Raw genomic sequence first — 20,119 nt, 5'->3', positions numbered from 1 at the left:
TTCTGACTAAATGCTTCTTTTCAGCGTTGAACGTTTAAGGATCTTAATAGACTGGTTCATATCGAAGAGACATTTAATGCTGTACTCCTACTGTATTTTTTTGATTTATGGAATAATCTGGCCAAAGTTACAGCAGTATTTCATAGAATGGAATCTTGGTGCATTTAGATTTTTACATACTTTGTTACTTACTTACACATTTTTGGCCCATTTTCATTTTGGTTATACTGAATCACACATCTGTTTTAAATAGGAAATGTATGGTAAAAAACAAACATATTTGTGTCTTTCAGCTGGTGTGTCAGTCTTTTAGTGACATTGTTAGGGTTGAAAAAGCTACTGGTAATTTACCAAAGTTACAGGAATCTTCAGTAATTTTGGTAATTAACAGAAATTCTAGGGCATTCTATCGTACCTTTGGTAATTTATACACTCTTAGAAAAAAGGGTTCCAAAAGGGTTCTTTGGCTGACCCCATTGTAGAACCCTTTTTGGTTCTAGGTACAACCCTTTTTGGTTCCATATAGAGGACTCTGTGGAAAGGGTTCTTTATGGAACCCAAAAGGGTTCAACCTGGAAGCAAAAAGGGTTCCTCAAAGGGTTCTCCTTTGAGGACAGCTGAAGAACCCTTTTAGGTTCTAGATAGCATATTTTTTTCTAAGAGTATACTTGAATAGCTTAAACATTTTTTGTATTCATATATAGTATTAATGTATTTTATCTGTGTCCATATTGTCCATACGTTTCTAGTAGCTAGACCATGTGGTTTAATAATTAATGAATTATTAAAGCATCTAATCAACAATGGAATTATTTTCAATTACCTCTGCAACAAGTCCAACTATTGACTTTTTTCATAACTTCCACCAGTTTGACGCCAAAACATTGACAACAAATAAGTATTGACAGTAAAATAAATATACAAGTTTGTAAAAAAATGTTTAAGGATATTTTAATGCTGAAACCCTGATTTTTAAACACCAATGATATTCACTAAGCTGATGGTTTATATTTAGGATAACGCTTTACAGCTTTGTCATTCAATATTTATTTTAAAATAATTGTAAATCTTGTTTAATTATTTCATATATTTTACATGTGAAAAGGCCACACATGAGATAATTACAGACCACTGTGATAATCTGACATCCTGAAAAGGGTCACTAAATGTCTCGTGATAGATTACATAAAATCCTTGAAAGACACCAAAATTCTGGTAGTTTACTGGTAAACTTTGAAAGTTTCCTGTAATTTACTCCCCCGTCCCTTTTCAATCCTCGACTCTATAGTTGATTCATAGAAAAAAGCCTCTGGACACTTCCACTCAGATGCACATTTCTTTAATGTCAGTGGATCTTCATCAGAGTGATACTATTCTTACCTGTTCTATGGTTGTCCTTCCCCTTTCTCCTCTCCCAGCCACGTGTCCCAAAGCAGCTCCTTGGAGGAGGTTCGTCTGGACGGGGACAAGTTTGTACCTCCGGCCCCCCGTAAGGTGGAGATGAAACGAGATCCAGTCCTGGGCTTTGGCTTTGTGGCAGGCAGTGAAAAACCAGTGGTGGTTCGGTCAGTCACACCAGGTAACACACCAGCCTACCTGTAAACCAATCAGCATTAATGAACCACATCTAACCAATAATGACACATATAGCCATTAGCCAACAGGAAGTACGATTTAGTACTATCCAATGGTGACCAGATGACAAAAGATGGCGACCAATGGGTGATGATGACATCCAATGAAAGTCCATGTTCATGTTATATTAATTGACCATTCACATTAGGGTACTTCATAAATTAGCCAAACTTAAGCCTAAAGGCCAGAGTACAATGAATTCAGAAAACAAAGATGAATTACTAGCTAGAAACGTTGTAATGTATACCACTGGGGTTCCCTGTGTCTTCGTAGGAGGTCCCTCTGAGGGCAGACTGACCCCCGGAGACGAGATCATCATGATTAACGATGAGCTGGTCAGCTCCGCCCCCAGGGAAATGGTCATCGACCTCGTCAGGTACAGGATCTCAACGTTTCTAATAGCATACCCTGCTGAGTTTAGATAGGATTTATGTTTGTACTGTAGGCCAGTTCTTTCCTGGAACATTGTGATATCAAGCTGTGTGTGCTTTGCCTGGCTGAGTCATTTTCATCACTCATGAGTCCTTAGCTGGGACAGTAGACAGTAAATGTCTATATGAATGCATGAATGCCTGAAAAGAAACAGCATTCTACTTTTAGGATAATTCCCTCTGGATAGTTTCAATTTGAATACCAATAATAATGTGTAGGTGAATGTAGTGGGTACAGCATTTAGCCCACTGCTGCACCATGCAGGTCCAAACATATAGCAGTGGGAATTATTTCCATGCGTCTTATTAGATTGATGTGTTTGACTCAGGTGAGTGAGTGAGTGAGTGAGTGAGTGAGTGAGTGAGTGAGTGAGTGAGTGAGTGAGTGAGTGAGTGAGTGAGTGAGTGAGTGAGTGAGTGAGTGAGTGGCAGAGTGAGTGAGTGGCTGAGTGGCCAGTCCTCTCATGACCTACATGTTGTGGACTGTGGAGTGTGTATGTACAGCAGATTAGTGCAGTGAAAAATGAGACTAAGGAGCCCAGTCCATCACGGCTCCCCTGGCCTTGCAGTGTGTTGTGCTCTGTCTCAGCAGTAAACTACTGTACCAAAACAGGATTAACGGCCAGGCATGAGGCATCGCTGGAACAGATTGCTGTAACACTTTATTTGGATACCATCTCTACATGCTCTACAGACTATCTACAAACTATCAGTTACATTTCAACAAACTATCTAGTAACCCTAAACATAACACGTACACTAACCCTAAACTTAAGCCTTACCCCTTACCCTAAACTTAACCCTTACCCTAACCATAAACTTAACCCTTACCCTAACCCTAAACTTAACCCTTACCCCTTACCCTAAACTTAAGCCTTACCCCTTACCCTAAACTTAACCCTTACCCTAACCATAAACTTAACGTTAACCTAACCCTAAACTTAACCCCTACCCTACCCTAAACTTAACCCCTACCCTACCCTAAACGTAACCCTTACCCTAACCCTAAACTTAAGCCTTACCCCTTACCCTAACCTTAACCCTTACCCTAACCATAAACTTAACGTTAACCTAACCCTAAACTTAACCCTTACCCTAACCCTAAACTTAACCCTTACCTTAACCCTAAACTTAACCCATACCCTACCCTAAACTTAACCATTAACCTAACCCTAAACTTAACCCTTACCCTGACCCTAAACTTAACCATTACACTAATTGTAAACTTAACCCTTACCCTGACCCTAAACTTAACCCTTACACTAATTATAAACGTAACCCTTACCCTAACCCTAAACTTAACCCTTACCCTAACCCTAAACTTAACCCTTACCCTAACCCTAAACTTAACCCTTACTCCTAACCCTAAACTTAACCCTTACCCTAACCCTAAACTTAACCCTTACCCTAACCCTAAACTTAACCCGTACCCTAACCCTTAACTTAACCGTTAACCTAACCCTAAACTTAAACCTTACCCTGAGCCTAAACTTAACCCTTACACTAATTGTAAACTTAACCCTTACCCTAAACCTAAACTTAACCCTTACCCTAACCCTAAACTTAACCCTTACCCCTGACCCTAAACTTAACCCTTACCCCTAACCCTAAACGTAACACTTACCCTAACCCTAAACTTAACCCTTACCCCTAACGCTAAACTTAACCCTTACCCTAACCCCAAACTTAACCCTAACCCTAAACTTAACCCTTACCCCTAACCCTAAACTTAACCCTTACCCTGACCCTAAACTTAACCCTTACACTAAACCTAAACTTAACCCTAACCCTAAACTTAACCCTTACCCTAACCCTAAACTTAACCCTTACCCTAACCCTAAACTTAACCATTACCCCTAACCCTAAACTTAACCCTTACCCCTAAACTTAACCCTTACCCTAACCCTAAACGTAACCCTAACCCTAAACTTAACCCTTACCTTAACCCTAAACTTAACCCTTACCCTTACCCCTAACCCTAAACTTGACCCTAACCCTAACCCTAAACTTAACCCTTACCCATAACCCAATACTTAACACTTACGCTAACCCTAAACTTAACCCTTACCCTAACCCTAAACTTAAATCAAATTCAAATCAAATGTATTTATATAGCCCTTCTTACATCAACTGATATCTCAAAGTGCTGTACAGAAACCCAGCCTAAAACCCCAAACAGCAAGCAATGCAGGTGTAGAAGTACGGTGGCTAGGAAAAACTCCCTAGAAAGGCCCAAACCTAGGAAGAAACCTAGAGAGGAACCAGGCTATGAGGGGTGGCCAGTCCTCTTCTGGCTGTGCCGGGTGGAGATTATAACAGAACATGGCCAAGATGTTCAAATGTTCATAAATGACCAGCATGGTCAAATATTAATAATCACAGTTGTCGAGGGTGCAACAAGTCAGCACCTCAAGAGTAAATGTCAGTTGGCTTTTCATAGCCGATCATTGAGAGTATCTCTACAGCTCCTGCTGCCTCTAGAGAGTTGAAAACAGCAGGTCTGGGACAGGTAGCACGTCCAGTGAACAGGTCAGGGTTCCATAGCCGCAGGCAGAACAGTTGAAACTGGAGCAGCAGCACGGCCAGGTGGACTGGGGACAGCAAGGAGTCATCATGTCAAGTAGTCCTGAGGCATGGTCCTAGGGCTCAGGTCCTCCGAGAGAGAGAAAGAAAGAAAGAGAGAAAGAGAGAATTAGAGAGAGCATACTTAAATTCACACAGAACACCGGATAAGACAGGAGAAATACTCCAGATATAACAGACTGACCCTAGCCCCCCGACACATAAACTACTGCAGCATAAATACTGGAGGCTGAGACAGGAGGGGTCAGGAGACACTGTCCGACGATACCCCCGGACAGGGCCAAACAGGAAGGATATAACCCCACCCACTTTTCCAAAGCACAGCCCCCACACCACTAGAGGGATAGCTTCAACCACCAACTTACCATCCTGAGACAAGGCCGAGTATAGCCCACAAAGATCTCCGCCACGGCACAACCCAAGGGGGGGCGCCAACCCAGACAGGAAGACCACGTCAGTGACTCAACCCACTCAAGTGATGCACCTCTCCTAGGGACAGCATGGAAGAACACCAATAAGCCAGTGACTCAGCCCCTGTAATAGGGTTAGAGGCAGAGAATCCCAGTGGAGAGAGGGGAACCGGCCAGGCAGAGACAGCAAGGGCGGTTCGTTGCTCCAGAGCCTTTCCATTCACCTTCACACTCCTGGGCCAGACTACACTCAATCACAGGACCCACTGAAGAGATGAGTCTTTAGTAAAGACTTAAAGGTTGAGACCGAGTCTGCGTCTCTCACATTGGTAGGCAGACCATTCCATAAAAATGTAGCTCTATAGGAGAAAGCCCTGCCTCCAGCTGTTTGCTTAGAAATTCGAGGGACAGTAAGGAGGCCTGCGTCTTGTGACCGTAGCGTACGTGTAGGTATGTACGGCAGGACCAAATCGGAAAGATAGGTAGGAGCAAGCCCATGTAATGCTTTGTAGGATAGCAGTAAAACCTTGAAATCAGCCCTTGCCTTAACAGGAAGCCAGTGTAGGGAGGCTAGCACTGGAGTAATATGACCACATTTTTTGGTTCTAGTCAGGATTCTAGCAGACGTATTTAGCACTAACTGAAGTTTATTTAGTGCTTTATCCGGGTAGCCGGAAAGTAGAGTATTGCAGTATTCCAACCTAGAAGTAACAAAAGCATGGATTAATTTTTCTGCATCATTTGTGGACAGAAAGTTTCAGATTTTTGCAATGTTACCCTTACCCCTAACCCTAAACTTAACCCTTACCCTGATCCTAAACTTAACCCTTACACTAAACCTAAACTTAACCCTAACCCTAAACTTAACCCTTACCCCTAACCCTAAATTGAACCCTTACCCCTGACCCTAAACTTAACCCTGACCCTAAACGTAACCCTTACCCTAAACCTAAACTTAACCCTAACCCTATACTTAACCCTTACCCTAACCCTAAACTTAACCCTTACCCCTAACCCTAAACTTAACCCTTACCCCTAACCCTAAACTTAACCCTTACCCTAACCCTAAACATAACCCGTACCCTAACCCTAAACTTAACCCTTACCCTAACCCTAAACTTAACCGTTAACCTAACCCTAAACTTAACCCTTACCCTGACCCTAAACTTAACCCTTACACTAATTGTAAACGTAACCCTTACCCTAAACCTAAACTTAACCCTAAACTCAACCCTTACCCTAAACTTAACCCTTACCCTAACCCTAAACTTAACCCTTACCCCTAACCCTAAACTTAACACTTACCCTAACCCTAAACTTAACCCTTACCCTAACCCTAAACTTAACCTTTACACTAAACCTAAACTTAACCCTAACCCTAAACTTAACCCTTACCCTAACCCTAAAATGAACCCTTACCCCTAACCCTAAACTTAACCCTTACCCTAAACTTAACCCTTACCCTAACCCTAAACTTAACCCTTACCCCTAACCCTGAACTTAACCCTTACCCCTAAACTTAACCCTTATCCTAACCCTAAACTTAACCCTTACCCCTAACCCTAAATTTAACACTTACCCTAAACTTAACCCGTACCCTAACCCTAAATTTAACACTTACCCTAAACTTAACCCTTACCCCTAACCCTAAACTTAACCCTTACCCTAACTGTAACCTTAGCAAGCAGTTATCAACCGATACACTACATGATCAAAGTATGTGGACTCCTGCTCGTATTACATCTCATTCCAAAATCATGGGCATTAGTATGGAGTTGGGAAGGCTTTCCACTAGATAATCCTAACCCTAAAACATAGGATTTGTGCTAATCCTATGACTTTACCACGTTAAAAGTGACTGAGCTCTTGATTATAGGCCATTCTACTGAAAATGTTTGCCTATGGAGATTGCATAGCTGTGTGCTCGTTTTTATACACCTGTCAGCAACGGGTGTGGCTGATATAGCCAAATCCACTCATTTGAAGGGGTGTCCAGATACTTTTGTATGTATAGTGTAGTTTGTTGATAGTAGAGCATCTACTGATGGACTATCCAGACTATCCAAATAAAGTGTGACCCAGATTGCTCATCTTGTTATTCCATCTTTGTGGGCTTATTTCTAACAGTCATAATCTGCCCACTGTAGGCAAAACAATGCATGACTCAGAGTGGATTAATCGACTTCCGCTGAATTTGACATATTTACCTTTTCAATCTATAATGATGTTTTTGGTTTGTTTGTGTTGTGTTCCCAGGAGCTGCAAAGAATCCATTGTTTTGACAGTGGTTCTACCGTACCCAGTAAGTCTTCCTCCCATCTTCAAAGGTTCCATTGAAAAGATTCAGAGCAAACTCCTGGGGAAAATATTTCAATAGACTGTTTGTCTGCGATGCTGATTGGTTTGTTGACTCTGTGAATCCGAGACAATCCGAGACATGAAACGTGGCCACATGTCTGTGCTTGCTTTGTAACAGGCAGGATACTGCTGAGTGTTCCCCTGGTTAACGCACAGGGACTGCAGTCCAAACACTGAATACTGAACATGGTCCAAGTCCCCTCATGGTAGCTTCAAAACCAAGCATGAGAACCCAAGTTAACCTGAACCTGCCATGTCAACACTTCTTAATACTAGGGAGGACCATATGGTGACGGATACAATGCCAAAGTAACCGCTATTGCGAACGTCAGTGATATGATTTATAGAATAGTTCAATGAGATGGATTTGTGCTGTCATCACCAAAATAGACAATGATTTTAATATAATTCTGTCTATTGTGCTGTGTGTTCAAACTAGCAGAAATCATACTGTGTTGTAACCTGGCTTTCGGAAGCACATTTCAGAAGTAACTGTAGAGAAAACAATAGTGGTTTATATATTACAAAAGTAGCAATTACATCCAGAAAGGCTGCACAGAACTTGTCAAATTTATTAAATTGAATATTTCACAAACCGCTCTGAAAATTATATAATCTGAGCATTACTGTACATTCTTCTAATTATGTTTCCCTGTACGAAGACTGTCTCTATAGCCTCATAAGTGTTATTATACTGGAAATCACTTCTACTTGAGAAGGAGCTCATCATACAGTGGCTTGCGAAAGTATTCACCCATTCACCCACCCAGAAATAAGACAAAAAAACAGAACTTGAGCGTGCATAACTATTCACCCGCTCAAAGTCAATACTTTGTAGAGACACCTTTTGCAGCAATTACAGCTGCAATTCTCTTGGGGTATGTCTCTATAAGCTTGGCACATCTAGCCACTGGTATTTTTGCCCATTCGTCAAGGCAAAGCTGCTCCAGGTCCTTCAAGTTGGATGGGTTCGGCTGGTGTACAGCAATCTTTAAGTCATACCACAGATTCTCAATTAGATTGAGGTCTGGGCTTTGACTAGGCCATTCCAATACCTTTAAATGTTTCCCTTAAACCACTCAAGTGTTGCTTTAGCAGTATGCTTAGGGTCATTGTCCTGCTGGAAGGTGAACCTCTGTCCCAGTCTCAAATCTCTGGAAGACTGAAACAGTTTCCCTCAAGAATTTCCCTGTATTTAGCGCCATCCATCATTCCTTCAATTCTGACCAGTTTCCCAGTTCCTGCCATTGAAAAACATCCCCACAGCATGATGTTGCCACCACCATGCTTCACTGTGGGGATGATGTTCTCGGGGTGATGGGAGGTGTTGGGTTTGCGCCAGACATGGTGTTTTCCTTGATGGCCAAAAAGCTCAATTTTAGTTGACCAGAGTACCTTCATCTGACCAGAGTACCTTCTTCCATATGTTTGGGGAGTCTCACACATGCCTTTTGGCAAACAACAAACATTTTTGCTTATTTGTTTCTGGCCACTAAAGTGGTCCTATGGACAGATACTCCAAACTCTGCCGTGGAGCTTTTCAGATCCTTCAGGGTTATCTTTGGTGTCTTTGCTGCCTCTCTGATTAATGCCCTCCTTGCCTGGTCTGTGAGTTTTGGTGGGCGGCCCTCTCTTGGCAGGTTTGTTGTGGTGCCATATTCTTTCCATTTTTTAATAGTGGATTTAATGGTGCTCCGTGGGATGTTCAGAGTTTCTGATATTTTTTTATAACCCAACCTTGATTTGTACTTCTCCACAACTTTGCCCCTGACCTGTTTGGAGAGCTCCTTGGTCTTCATAGAACCGCTTGTTTGGTGCTGCAGACTCTGGGGCCTTTCAGAACAAGTGTATATATACTGAGATCAGGTGACAGATCATGTGACACTTAGATTGCACACAGGTGGACTTTATTTAACTAATTATGTGACTTCTGAATGTAATTGGTTGCACCAGATCTTATTAAGGGGCTTCATAGCAAAGGGGGTGAATACATATGCACGCACCACTTTTCCATTTATTTTTTTTAATTATTTTAAACAAGTTCATTTTTTCATTTCACTTCACAAATTTGGACTATTTTGTGGATGTCCATTACATGAAATCCAAATAAAAATCAATTTAAATTACAGGTTGTAATGCAACAAAATAGAAAAAATGCAGACGGGGTGAATACTTTTGCAAGGCACTGTAAAAGTACCTTCAGTTCGCTTGAAAGGGAGAAGGGGGAGAGAGACAGAGTGAAGGGAGAGAGAGAGAGACAGAGTGAAGGGAGAGAGAGAGAGAGAGACAGAGTGAAGGTAGAGAGAGAGAGACAGAGTGAAGGGAGAGAGAGAGGGGCAGAGTGAAGGGAGAGAGAGAGGTCCAGGGAGAGAGAGGGAGAGAGAGAAAGAGAGAGATAAGGGAGAGAGAAAGAGAGAGAGCTGTGTGTTCCAACTCTAGCAGAATTCATGCTGTGTTGTAACCTGGCATTGGGAAGCACATTTCACATTTGTCATATTACAAAAGTAACAATTACATTCAGAAAGGCTGCACAGAACTTGTAAAACGTATTAAATTGAATCATTTCAAAAACAGCTCTGAAAATTATATAATTTGAGCATTAATTTCTTCTAATTATATTTCTCTGTATGAAGTCTCTGTAGCATGGTAAGTGTTAATATACTGAAAACTACCTCAACATAAAAGCACCTTCCGTTCACATGAGAGAGAGAGGGAGAAGCAGAGAGAGAGAGGGAGAGAGAGAGAGAGGGAGAGAGAGAGAGAGCGGGAGAAGCAGAGAGAGAGAGGGAGAAGCAGAGAGAGAGCGGGAGAAGCAGAGAGAGAGCGGGAGAAGCAGAGAGAGAGAGGGAGAGAGAGAGAGCGGGAGAGAGAGAGAGAGCGGGGGAGAGAGAGAGAGAGGGAGAAGCAGAGAGAGCGGGGGAGAGAGAGAGAGGGAGAAGCAGAGAGAGAGAGGGGGAGAGAGAGAGAGCGGGAGAGAGAGAGAGAGCGGGGGAGAGAGAGAGAGAGGGAGAAGCAGAGAGAGCGGGGGAGAGAGAGAGAGGGAGAAGCAGAGAGAGAGAGGGGGAGAGAGAGAGAGCGGGAGAGAGAGAGAGAGCGGGGAACAGAGAGAGAGAGGGAGAGAGAGAGAGCGGGAGAGAGAGAGAGAGCGGGGAACAGAGAGAGAGAGGGAGAAGCAGAGAGAGAGAGGGGGAGAGAGAGAGAGCGGGAGAGAGAGAGAGAGCGGGGAACAGAGAGAGAGAGGGAGAAGCAGAGAGAGCGGGGGAGAGAGAGAGAGAGGGAGAAGCAGAGAGAGAGAGGGAGAAGCAGAGAGAGAGAGGGAGAAGCAGAGAGAGAGGGAGAAGCAGAGAGAGAGCGGGGGAGAGAGAGAGGGAGAAGCAGAGAGAGAGCGGGGGAGAGAGAGAGAGCGGGGGAGAGAGAGAGAGAGAGAGAGAGAGAAGCAGAGAGAGAGCGGGGGAGAGAGAGAGAGCGGGGGAGAGAGCGAGAGAGTGCGAGAGAGAAACGGCTGATTTGCTGTGACTTCTCCGAAGGGGAAGACCTGTTGCCAACTGTTTTTTAAATTCTGTTTCTCCCACCGACCCCCACCCCTAGTCACCCAAATCTGCGTTCATCAGTGCAGCCAAAAAGGCCAAGTTAAAGTCTAATCCAGTGAAAGTCCGCTTCGCAGAGGAGGTCATCATTAACGGTCAAGTCCCGGTAAGACCTACAGCACTGTACTGAAACAATCCATCCCTCTCTGTCTCATATGATTGTATACCAGTGTTCTCCAAAAGCTAAAAGCATGCACCAATGATAATGACTTTGAATCTTCTAGTATTGCAAAATACGTTACACTGTTAAACTGTATTGGACATAGTCGTGTTCTTCTTCACATTGCCATTACTGATAGTTATTTCCATTATCTTCCCCCATTTCACAGTGTAGCCCACTGATCAATATGGAAGCTGTAGTAATCATCCCCATTTCACAGTGTAGCCCACTGATCAATATGGAAGCTGTAGTAATCATCCCCATTTCACAGTGTAGCCCACTGATCAATATGGAAGCTATAGTAATCATCCCCATTTCACAGTGTAGCCCACTGATCAATATGGAAGCTATAGTAATCACCCCCATTTCACAGTGTAGCCCACTGATCAATATGGAAGCTATAGTAATCATCCCCATTTCACAGTGTAGCCCACTGATCAGCATGGAAGCTGTAGTAATCATCCCCATTTCACAGTGTAGGCCACTGATCAATATGGAAGCTATGGTAATCATCCCCATTTCACAGTGTAGCCCACTGATCAGCATGGAAGCTGTAGGAATCATCCCCATTTCACAGTGTAGCCCACTGATCAGCATGGAAGCTGTAGTAATCATCTCCATTTCACAGTGTAGGCCACTGATCAATATGGAAGCTATAGTAATCATCCCCATTTCACAGTGTAGCCCACTGATCAATATGGAAGCTATGGTAATCATCCCCATTTCACAGTGTAGCCCACTGATCAGCATGGAAGCTATAGTAATCATCCCCATTTCACAGTGTAGCCCACTGATCAATATGGAAGCTATAGTAATCATCCCCATTTCACAGTGTAGCCCACTGATCAGCATGGAAGCTGTAGTAATCATCTCCATTTCACAGTGTAGCCCACTGATCAATATGGAAGCTATAGTAATCATCCCCATTTCACAGTGTAGCCCACTGATCAATATGGAAGCTATAGTAATCATCCCCATTTCACAGTGTAGCCCACTGATCAGCATGGAAGCTGTAGGAATCATCCCCATTTCACAGTGTAGCCCACTGATCAGCATGGAAGCTGTAGGAATCATCCCCATTTCACAGTGTAGCCCACTGATCAATATGGAAGCTATGGTAATCATCCCCATTTCACAGTGTAGCCCACTGATCAGCATGGAAGCTGTAGGAATCATCCCCATTTCACAGTGTAGCCCACTGATCAGCATGGAAGCTGTAGGAATCATCCCCATTTCACAGTGTAGCCCACTGATCAGCATGGAAGCTGTAGGAATCATCCCAATTTCACAGTGTAGCCCACTGATCAGCATGGAAGCTGTAGTAATCATCTCCATTTCACAGTGTAGCCCACTGATCAGCATGGAAGCTATGGTAATCATCCCCATTTCACAGTGTAGCCCACTGATCAGCATGGAAGCTGTAGGAATCATCCCCATTTCACAGTGTAGCCCACTGATCAGCATGGAAGCTATGGTAATCATCCCCATTTCACAGTGTAGCCCACTGATCAGCATGGAAGCTGTAGGAATCATCCCCATTTCACAGTGTAGCCCACTGATCAATATGGAAGCTATAGTAATCATCCCCATTTCACAGTGTAGCCCACTGATCAATATGGAAGCTATGGTAATCATCCCCATTTCACAGTGTAGCCCACTGATCAGCATGGAAGCTGTAGGAATCATCCCCATTTCACAGTGTAGCCCACTGATCAATATGGAAGCTATGGTAATCATCCCCATTTCACAGTGTAGCCCACTGATCAACATGGAAGCTGTAGGAATCATCTCCATTTCACAGTGTAGCCCACTGATCAGCATGGAAGCTATGGTAATCATCCCCATTTCACAGTGTAGCCCACTGATCAGCATGGAAGCTGTAGGAATCATCCCCATTTCACAGTGTAGCCCACTGATCAGCATGGAAGCTGTAGGAATCATCCCCATTTCACAGTGTAGCCCACTGATCAGCATGGAAGCTATAGTAATCATCTTCATTTCACAGTGTAGCCCACTGATCAGCATGGAAGCTATGGTAATCATCCCCATTTCACAGTGTAGCCCACTGATCAGCATGGAAGCTGTAGGAATCATCCCCATTTCACAGTGTAGCCCACTGATCAGCATGGAAGCTATAGTAATCATCTTCATTTCACAGTGTAGCCCACTGATCAGCATGGAAGCTATGGTAATCATCCCCATTTCACAGTGTAGCCCACTGATCAGCATGGAAGCTGTAGGAATCATCCCCATTTCACAGTGTAGCCCACTGATCAGCATGGAAGCTGTAGGAATCATCCCCATTTCACAGTGTAGCCCACTGATCAGCATGGAAGCTGTAGGAATCATCCCCATTTCACAGTGTAGCCCACTGATCAGCATGGAAGCTATGGTAATCATCCCCATTTCACAGTGTAGCCCACTGATCAGCATGGAAGCTATGGTAATCATCCCCATTTCACAGTGTAGCCCACTGATCAGCATGGAAGCTGTAGGAATCATCCCCATTTTCTTCTTATTTCCAGGAATCTGTGAAGGACAACTCTCTACTCTTCATGACAAATGTTCTGAAGGTGTACCTGGAGAACGGACAGACCAAATCCTTTAAGTTTGACAGGAACACATCCATTAAGGTATAGTATGCTGTGGCATTCACTAAGACATTGAAATGGGGACAGTGTTTCATAAAAAATAAAAAATAAAATTATATTTAACCTTACATCATTCATAGGCCACTTCTAGAAGAGTTCATTCCTTTGAACACAGCAGCATATCATGTTATCTTTACTTCATTAGGATTCAGCAGGTGTCCAAATGTGCATTACACAAAGCAGTCCCATGAAGGCACATGAGCTGTAACTTAATTTAACTGTGAAGCATGGAGAAGTAGGCATAAACAAAACATCTCCAAAGTGTACGGTTTTAATCTGTGTGATATTATGTAACGTCGGCTGACACAATGTCAAGTTCTGCGCTGTACAATTATAATTATGGGATGTGAAAAAATCCTCCATTTTGAATAGGTTTTTACTGAGACTCAAACGCCATTTGTTTTTCCATTATCTTACTAGGATATGCAGTATTCTTTTGCTTAAGAATACATACATATTTAGCTAGGGTATATATAATGCAAATGTGTGCTTTACACAGCTTTTCTCCTCTCGTCACACCTCCCACTGTCACTTGGTGGTCCGTGCACGTGCCTGACACATACAGTAACATATTAATAATGAATGTGTCTTCTGTCTGTGTGAAAGGATGTCATCTTGACCCTGCAAGAGAAGCTCTTCATTAAGAGTATTGAACACTTCTCACTGATGCTGGAGCACAGACACGAGGGCTCGGCCAGCAGACTCATGCTCCTCCACGAGCAGGAGATGTTAACTCAGGTGGGGTGGCTTCGTGCTCGGGTAGACCACAGATTGACAATATTAGGCCCTAATACAGTGTAATCAAATATGACCTGCCTTTTTTCTCATAGTCAGTGTGAAATGGATGTTGGCGGGCATGTGATTGAATGATTGTAGGGTAACGGTGAACATTATGCAAATTAAAATAAGTATAATGTGGCTGAGAAATTGTTTTTCACCTTTTGCTCATTTTAAATATGTGAATACAGTCACAAAAAAGACAGGTCAGTATTATATGTTCAATATAAAATTGAAAAACTGTAATAAATCAATGATTATCATTCTGGTCTTAAATACATTTTTTATAACAAATGTGAGTTATAAAAAAAAAAATGTTTCTGCAAGCATACAATTGAGGATATAGATTTTAAGCCTATTTTATAGGTTTGTAATGAGTTTTTAAAATAAATGTCAGCATTTAAATCGCAGTATCTTTAATCCATTATTCATTAATCATGACATCGCATCGCTAAATGTCACTTCCTTGTCCTGGTCTGGTGCCTTAGGCAACACAGAGACCAGGGGCGCACAAGATGAAATGCTTCTTCCGCATCAGCTTTGTCCCAAAGGACCCCATTGACCTCCTCAGGAGAGATGCAGTGGCGTTTGAATACCTCTATGTTCAGGTGAGTCACAGCACATGGAAGACAACACTGCCTGATTGAAAAGTATCAGGTTTGTTGTGTAATCAAAATGTATATTTTTCTATGATATTCATTGATATGTATTTGGTAAGATTCCTTGTAGAAACATTAGCTCAGAGAAATGTAAATGATCTGCTGTTGACTTGGAGCCCACCACAACCAGAGTTTCTAGGGGAGCCAAATGGAACTTCATACCATAGTTAATGTGTACTAGTACTGTCTGGTTCAAGGTCAGGAACAATAGTCTAACCAGTGTAACATCCTCTCCTCTCCTCTTTGCTTTTCTCTCCTCTCCTCTCTTCCTCCTCTTCTCCCCTTTAAGAGCTGTAATGACGTGGTGCTGGAGAGATTTGGGTCAGAGCTGAAATACGACATGGCCCTGCGTCTGGCTGCCCTGCAGATGTACATCCTCACCATTAACACCAAACAATCGCAAAAAGTCTCCCTCAAGTACATTGAGTGAGTAGCTTCCCACCACCAGGTCAACACAGAACAGATCCAATGTCTAGTCTGATTCCTTAAAGTTCAAACATGGCACTGCATTTCCTTACATGTTCAATCCAGTAACACATTGTTATGTGAGCTTTTGACACCCTCACAACATTAGACTCTCAACACTTACTCAGTGACTTGAGAATTATCTGGAAATAAAAAAAATCATTATCTGGCTTGGGTGTCTTCATGAAGGAATTACATCCATGTCAGATACACTAATGATTGCCCCATTGATTGGTGCGTCATAAATACCACAGGTATTTAATATGGATATTGATTATAATCGACTAGCTGTTGGCTAATCAATGCACCCCCTCTTTATAAAGTGATTGATTTTTGCTGAACGAATGCATTCTGCTGTTGTACATTAAACCTGTGTTACCATGGTTTCTTGCTCTACAGGAAGGAGTGGGGTTTGGCACTGTTCCTCCCTCCTGCAGTACTATCCAGTATGAAAGAGAAGAACATCAAGAAAGCCCTAACACACATTCTCAAAACCAACCAGAATCTGGTACCTCCTGGAAAAAAGGTAGAGTACGTTTATTATCTCTCTTCTGTTTTCTCTCTCTCTCCTCTTCTCTCTCTCTCTCTCTTTTCTCTCTCCTGTTTCCTCTTCTCTCTCTCTCTCTCTGCTGTCCCCTCTTCTCCGTTTCTCTTTCTCCTGTCTCTTCTCCCTCTCTCTCTCTCATGTCTCTCTCCCTCTCTCTCTCTTGTCTCCTCTTCTCCCTCTCTTTCCTGTCTCCTCTTCTCCCCCTCTTCTCCAGATCACTCTTAGTGCAGCACATTGGAAAAGAGCACCACCTAGTGGAATACTCAACCTGATTTCTCATGCTCTCATACATTTCCCACTGTTAGATAATGTAATGCGTCACTGTGACCAATCACAGCGCCACCTTCTTTGTAAAATAAATCCTCTGTGCACATTCATACAACGACATTAGCCTAAATTGCTCATGTTCTCTTTCAGCTGTCAGCATTGCAGGCCAAGGTCCACTATCTGAAGTATCTCAGTGACTTGAGACTGTATGGAGGGCGGGTGTTTAAATCTATACTGCTGGTAAATAACTTCCTCTTATTTTCTGAACTTTTCAGTAACGACACATCAAATATCAGAATATCATATCTCATAATAAGTTATTAAGGAGTCTGTGTATCCAGAGACGGGCTGCCATCTGCATTTCGGGCAAATGCCAGATGAGCTGGTCAATTTTTAGCAGTGGGCCTGTCTAACTTGGATTTTTTGCACAAAATGATTATTATATGGCTAATATGGAGGCCATAAGTGAAAAAAATGGGCCGGTGCGGGGGCCTCAAGGAAAAAAATGGGCCTGTGTAAGGGCTTCAAGGAAAAAAATGGGCTGGTGCGGGGGACTCAAGGAACAAAATGGGCTGTTGTGGGGGCCTCAAGGAAAACAATGGGCTGGTGTGGGGGCTTCAAAGAACAAATTGGGACTGTGTGTGGTCCTCAAGGAAAAGATTTGGCCTGTATGGGGCCCTCAAGGGAAAAAATGGTCCGGTGTGTTAGAAATGCCAGGGCAGATATGTGGTCCCAGTCCGCCCCCTTGTGTATTGTCTTTCAATGGTTCCCCTTCTGCTTTATGCCCACAGCAAGGAGAGAAGCACACAGAGGTGACTCTACTAGTGGGTCCCAGGTATGGCATCAGTCACGTGATCAACACCAAGACTAACCTGGTGGCGCTGCTGGCTGACTTCAGCCACGTCAACCGCATCGAGATGTACACAGAGGACGAGAAGAACGTCAGGGTAGAGCTACATGTTCTGGATGTGAAGGTGAAGTCTTCTAAATGAATTCATTCTGAGTGTGCTATTTCTCTCCATTAATCCTATCACACTTCACTTTTTATCAGTTGATTATTGACTCCAATATAAAACTTTTTAGGAAATATTCTATAAAAAATTTAACATTTTTCATTTTGTTAAGACACTCCAGGAAAGGATTGTGGATAAATAGAAAGATTAAAAAACTATCTATAGGCCGTCATTGTAGGCTGTCATTGTAAATAAGAATTTGTTCTTAACTGACTTGCCTAGTTAAATAAAGGTTAAATATATACAGTGGGGGGGAAAAGTATTTGATCCCCTGTTGATTTTGTACGTTTGCCCACTTACAAAGAAATGATCAGTCTATAATTTTAATGGTAGGTTTATTTGAACAGTGAGAGTCAGAATAACAACAAAAAAATCCAGAAAAACGCACGTCAAAAATGTTATAAAATGATTTGCATTTTAATGAGGGAATTCATCCCTGTTTTCTGGTCTGAGTCTGCTCTTGGGTTCCCCTGTGCTGCTCCGCCTAACACCCTTTGCTATGAGACTTGAAATTGAGCTCAGGTGCATCCTGTTTCCATTGATCATCCTTGAGATGTTTCTACAACTTGATTGGAGTCCACCTGTGGTAAAGTCAATTGATTGGACATGATTTGGAAAGGCACACACCTGTCTATATAAGATCCCACAGTTGACAGTGCATGTCAGAGCAACAACCAAGCCATGAGGTTGAAGGAATTGTTTTTTTAGAGCTCCGAGACAGGATTGTGTCGAGGCACAGATTTGGGGAAGGGTACCAAAATATTTCTGCAGCATTGAAGGTCCCCAAGAACAGTGGCCTCCATCATTCATAATTGGAAGAAGTTTGGAACCACCAAGATTATTCCTAGAGCTGGTCGTCTGGCCAAACTGATCAATCGGGGTAGAAGGGCCTTGGTCAGGGAGGTGACCAAGAACACGATGGTCACTCTGACAGAGCTCCAGAGTTCCTCTGTGGAGATGGGAGAACCTTCCAGAAGGACAACCATCTCTGCAGCACTCCATCAATCAGGCCTTTATGGTAGAGTGGCCAGACGAAAGCCACTCCTCAGTAAAAGGCACATGACAGCCCGCTTGGAGTTTGCCAAAATGAACATAAAGGACTCTCAGACCATGAGAAACAAGATTCTCTGGTGTGATGAAACCAAGATTGAACTCTTTGGTCTGAATGCCAAGTGTCACATCTGGAGGAAACCTGGCACCATCATTACAGTGAAGCATGATGGTGGCAGCATCATGCTGTGGGGATGTTTTTCAGCGGCAGGGAGTCTAGTCAGGATCAAGGGAAAGATGAACAGAGCAAAGTACAGAGAGATCCTCAGGATCTCAGAATGGGGCGAAGGTTCACCTTCCAACAGGACAACGACCCTAAGCACACAGCCAAGAAAATGCAGGACTGGCTTCGGGACAGGTCTCTGAATGTCCTTGAGTGGCCCAGCCAGAGCCCGGACTTGAACCCAATCGAACATCTCTGGAGAGACCTGAAAATAGCTCCCCATCCAAGCTGACAGAGCTTGAGAGGATCTAGAAAGAAGAATGGGAGAAACTCCCCAAATACATGTGTGCCAAGCTTGTAGCATCATACCCAAGAAGAGTTGAGGCTGTAATCACTGCCAAAGGTGCTTCAACAAAGTACTGAGTAAAGGGTCTGAATACTTATGTAAATGTCAGTTTTCTTTTTTTATTAGCCAAAATATCTACAAACCCGTTTTTGCTTCGTCATTGTGGGGTATTGTGATGTCATTGTGGGGTATTGTGATGTCATTATGGGGTATTGTGTGTAGATTGATGAAGAAATAAAAACTATTTCCTTAATTAATTTTAGAATAAGCCTGTAACGTAACGAAATGTGGAAAAAGTCAAGCGGTCTGACAACTTTCTGAATGCACTGAAGCCACTCAACATGGTGTGAATAAAGATGCTTCTGAAGCTGTGAAAAATGAGTTGGCACGTGGGAAGAGTCTGACTTTCATAAAATTACAGTTAAAGAGGAGTATAATGAATTTAGACTACCAAACGCCAAATGCCTATTTAGACCCAATCACCATCTGTTCATGGTAAGTTACTACATATAGTCCAGTTTGTAAGATTCTCTATGAACTGGACTTAAAACCCCTTTTTAAGGGACCTGCACGGTTCTGGTACCGGTTCCGTCCTACATGCACGCTTAGAAATCAATCTGTGGATACCGCAGATCAAAATTGCCCTGGTTCCCACGGACACAGTAGTATTTTTCTGAGCCGGTGTGACATACTATTGGATGTGAAATCTGAAAGCACTTGAAGCTGGCGCCACAGACAAAGCAAATAACTGCAATGGTTACATCGTAGCACATTCAGAGATTGGTTTATAGCCATTAATCTAAATAATTCATAGATTTTAAACAAAAAACACTTTGTTTTTCATAGACGGACATGAAATGAAAGGCGAGTTCCCAACGAGTTCAGAAAACCAAGCTAGATCTGTGTGTGACATTCACAGGGATGGGGGCAGATGTTTTGATCAAGAGAGACCTTTGGAAAATATGCACGTTTACTCTAACACTAAACATACTAATATGTAATTTACAGTTATAAGGA

General features: G+C 42.8%; 1 protein-coding gene across 2 annotated transcripts in view; it reads left to right on the top strand.

Annotated features, from left to right (window-relative positions):
- Window positions 1–20,119, top strand: part of LOC106586811 (FERM and PDZ domain-containing protein 4) — a 76,206-nt gene that overhangs the window by 49,342 nt on the left and 6,745 nt on the right. For both annotated transcript variants that reach the window (XM_045707623.2, XM_045707624.2), the window contains exons 3-13: window positions 1,419–1,579; window positions 1,909–2,011; window positions 7,316–7,361; window positions 11,006–11,110; window positions 13,690–13,797; window positions 14,422–14,553; window positions 15,081–15,200; window positions 15,541–15,677; window positions 16,116–16,242; window positions 16,681–16,770; window positions 17,322–17,504. In XM_045707623.2, coding sequence (XP_045563579.1) covers window positions 1,419–1,579; window positions 1,909–2,011; window positions 7,316–7,361; window positions 11,006–11,110; window positions 13,690–13,797; window positions 14,422–14,553; window positions 15,081–15,200; window positions 15,541–15,677; window positions 16,116–16,242; window positions 16,681–16,770; window positions 17,322–17,504 — 1,312 coding nt within the window. The remainder of the gene's footprint in view (window positions 1–1,418; window positions 1,580–1,908; window positions 2,012–7,315; window positions 7,362–11,005; window positions 11,111–13,689; window positions 13,798–14,421; window positions 14,554–15,080; window positions 15,201–15,540; window positions 15,678–16,115; window positions 16,243–16,680; window positions 16,771–17,321; window positions 17,505–20,119) is intronic.

The sequence above is a fragment of the Salmo salar genome, chromosome 25 (assembly GCF_965601325.2).
Source record: "Salmo salar chromosome 25, fSalSal1, whole genome shotgun sequence".
In the NCBI taxonomy this organism is placed as follows: Eukaryota; Metazoa; Chordata; class Actinopteri; order Salmoniformes; family Salmonidae; genus Salmo; species Salmo salar.
The sequence above is the reverse complement of the archived record's forward strand: the minus strand, read 5'-3'. Positions and strand labels throughout refer to the sequence as shown.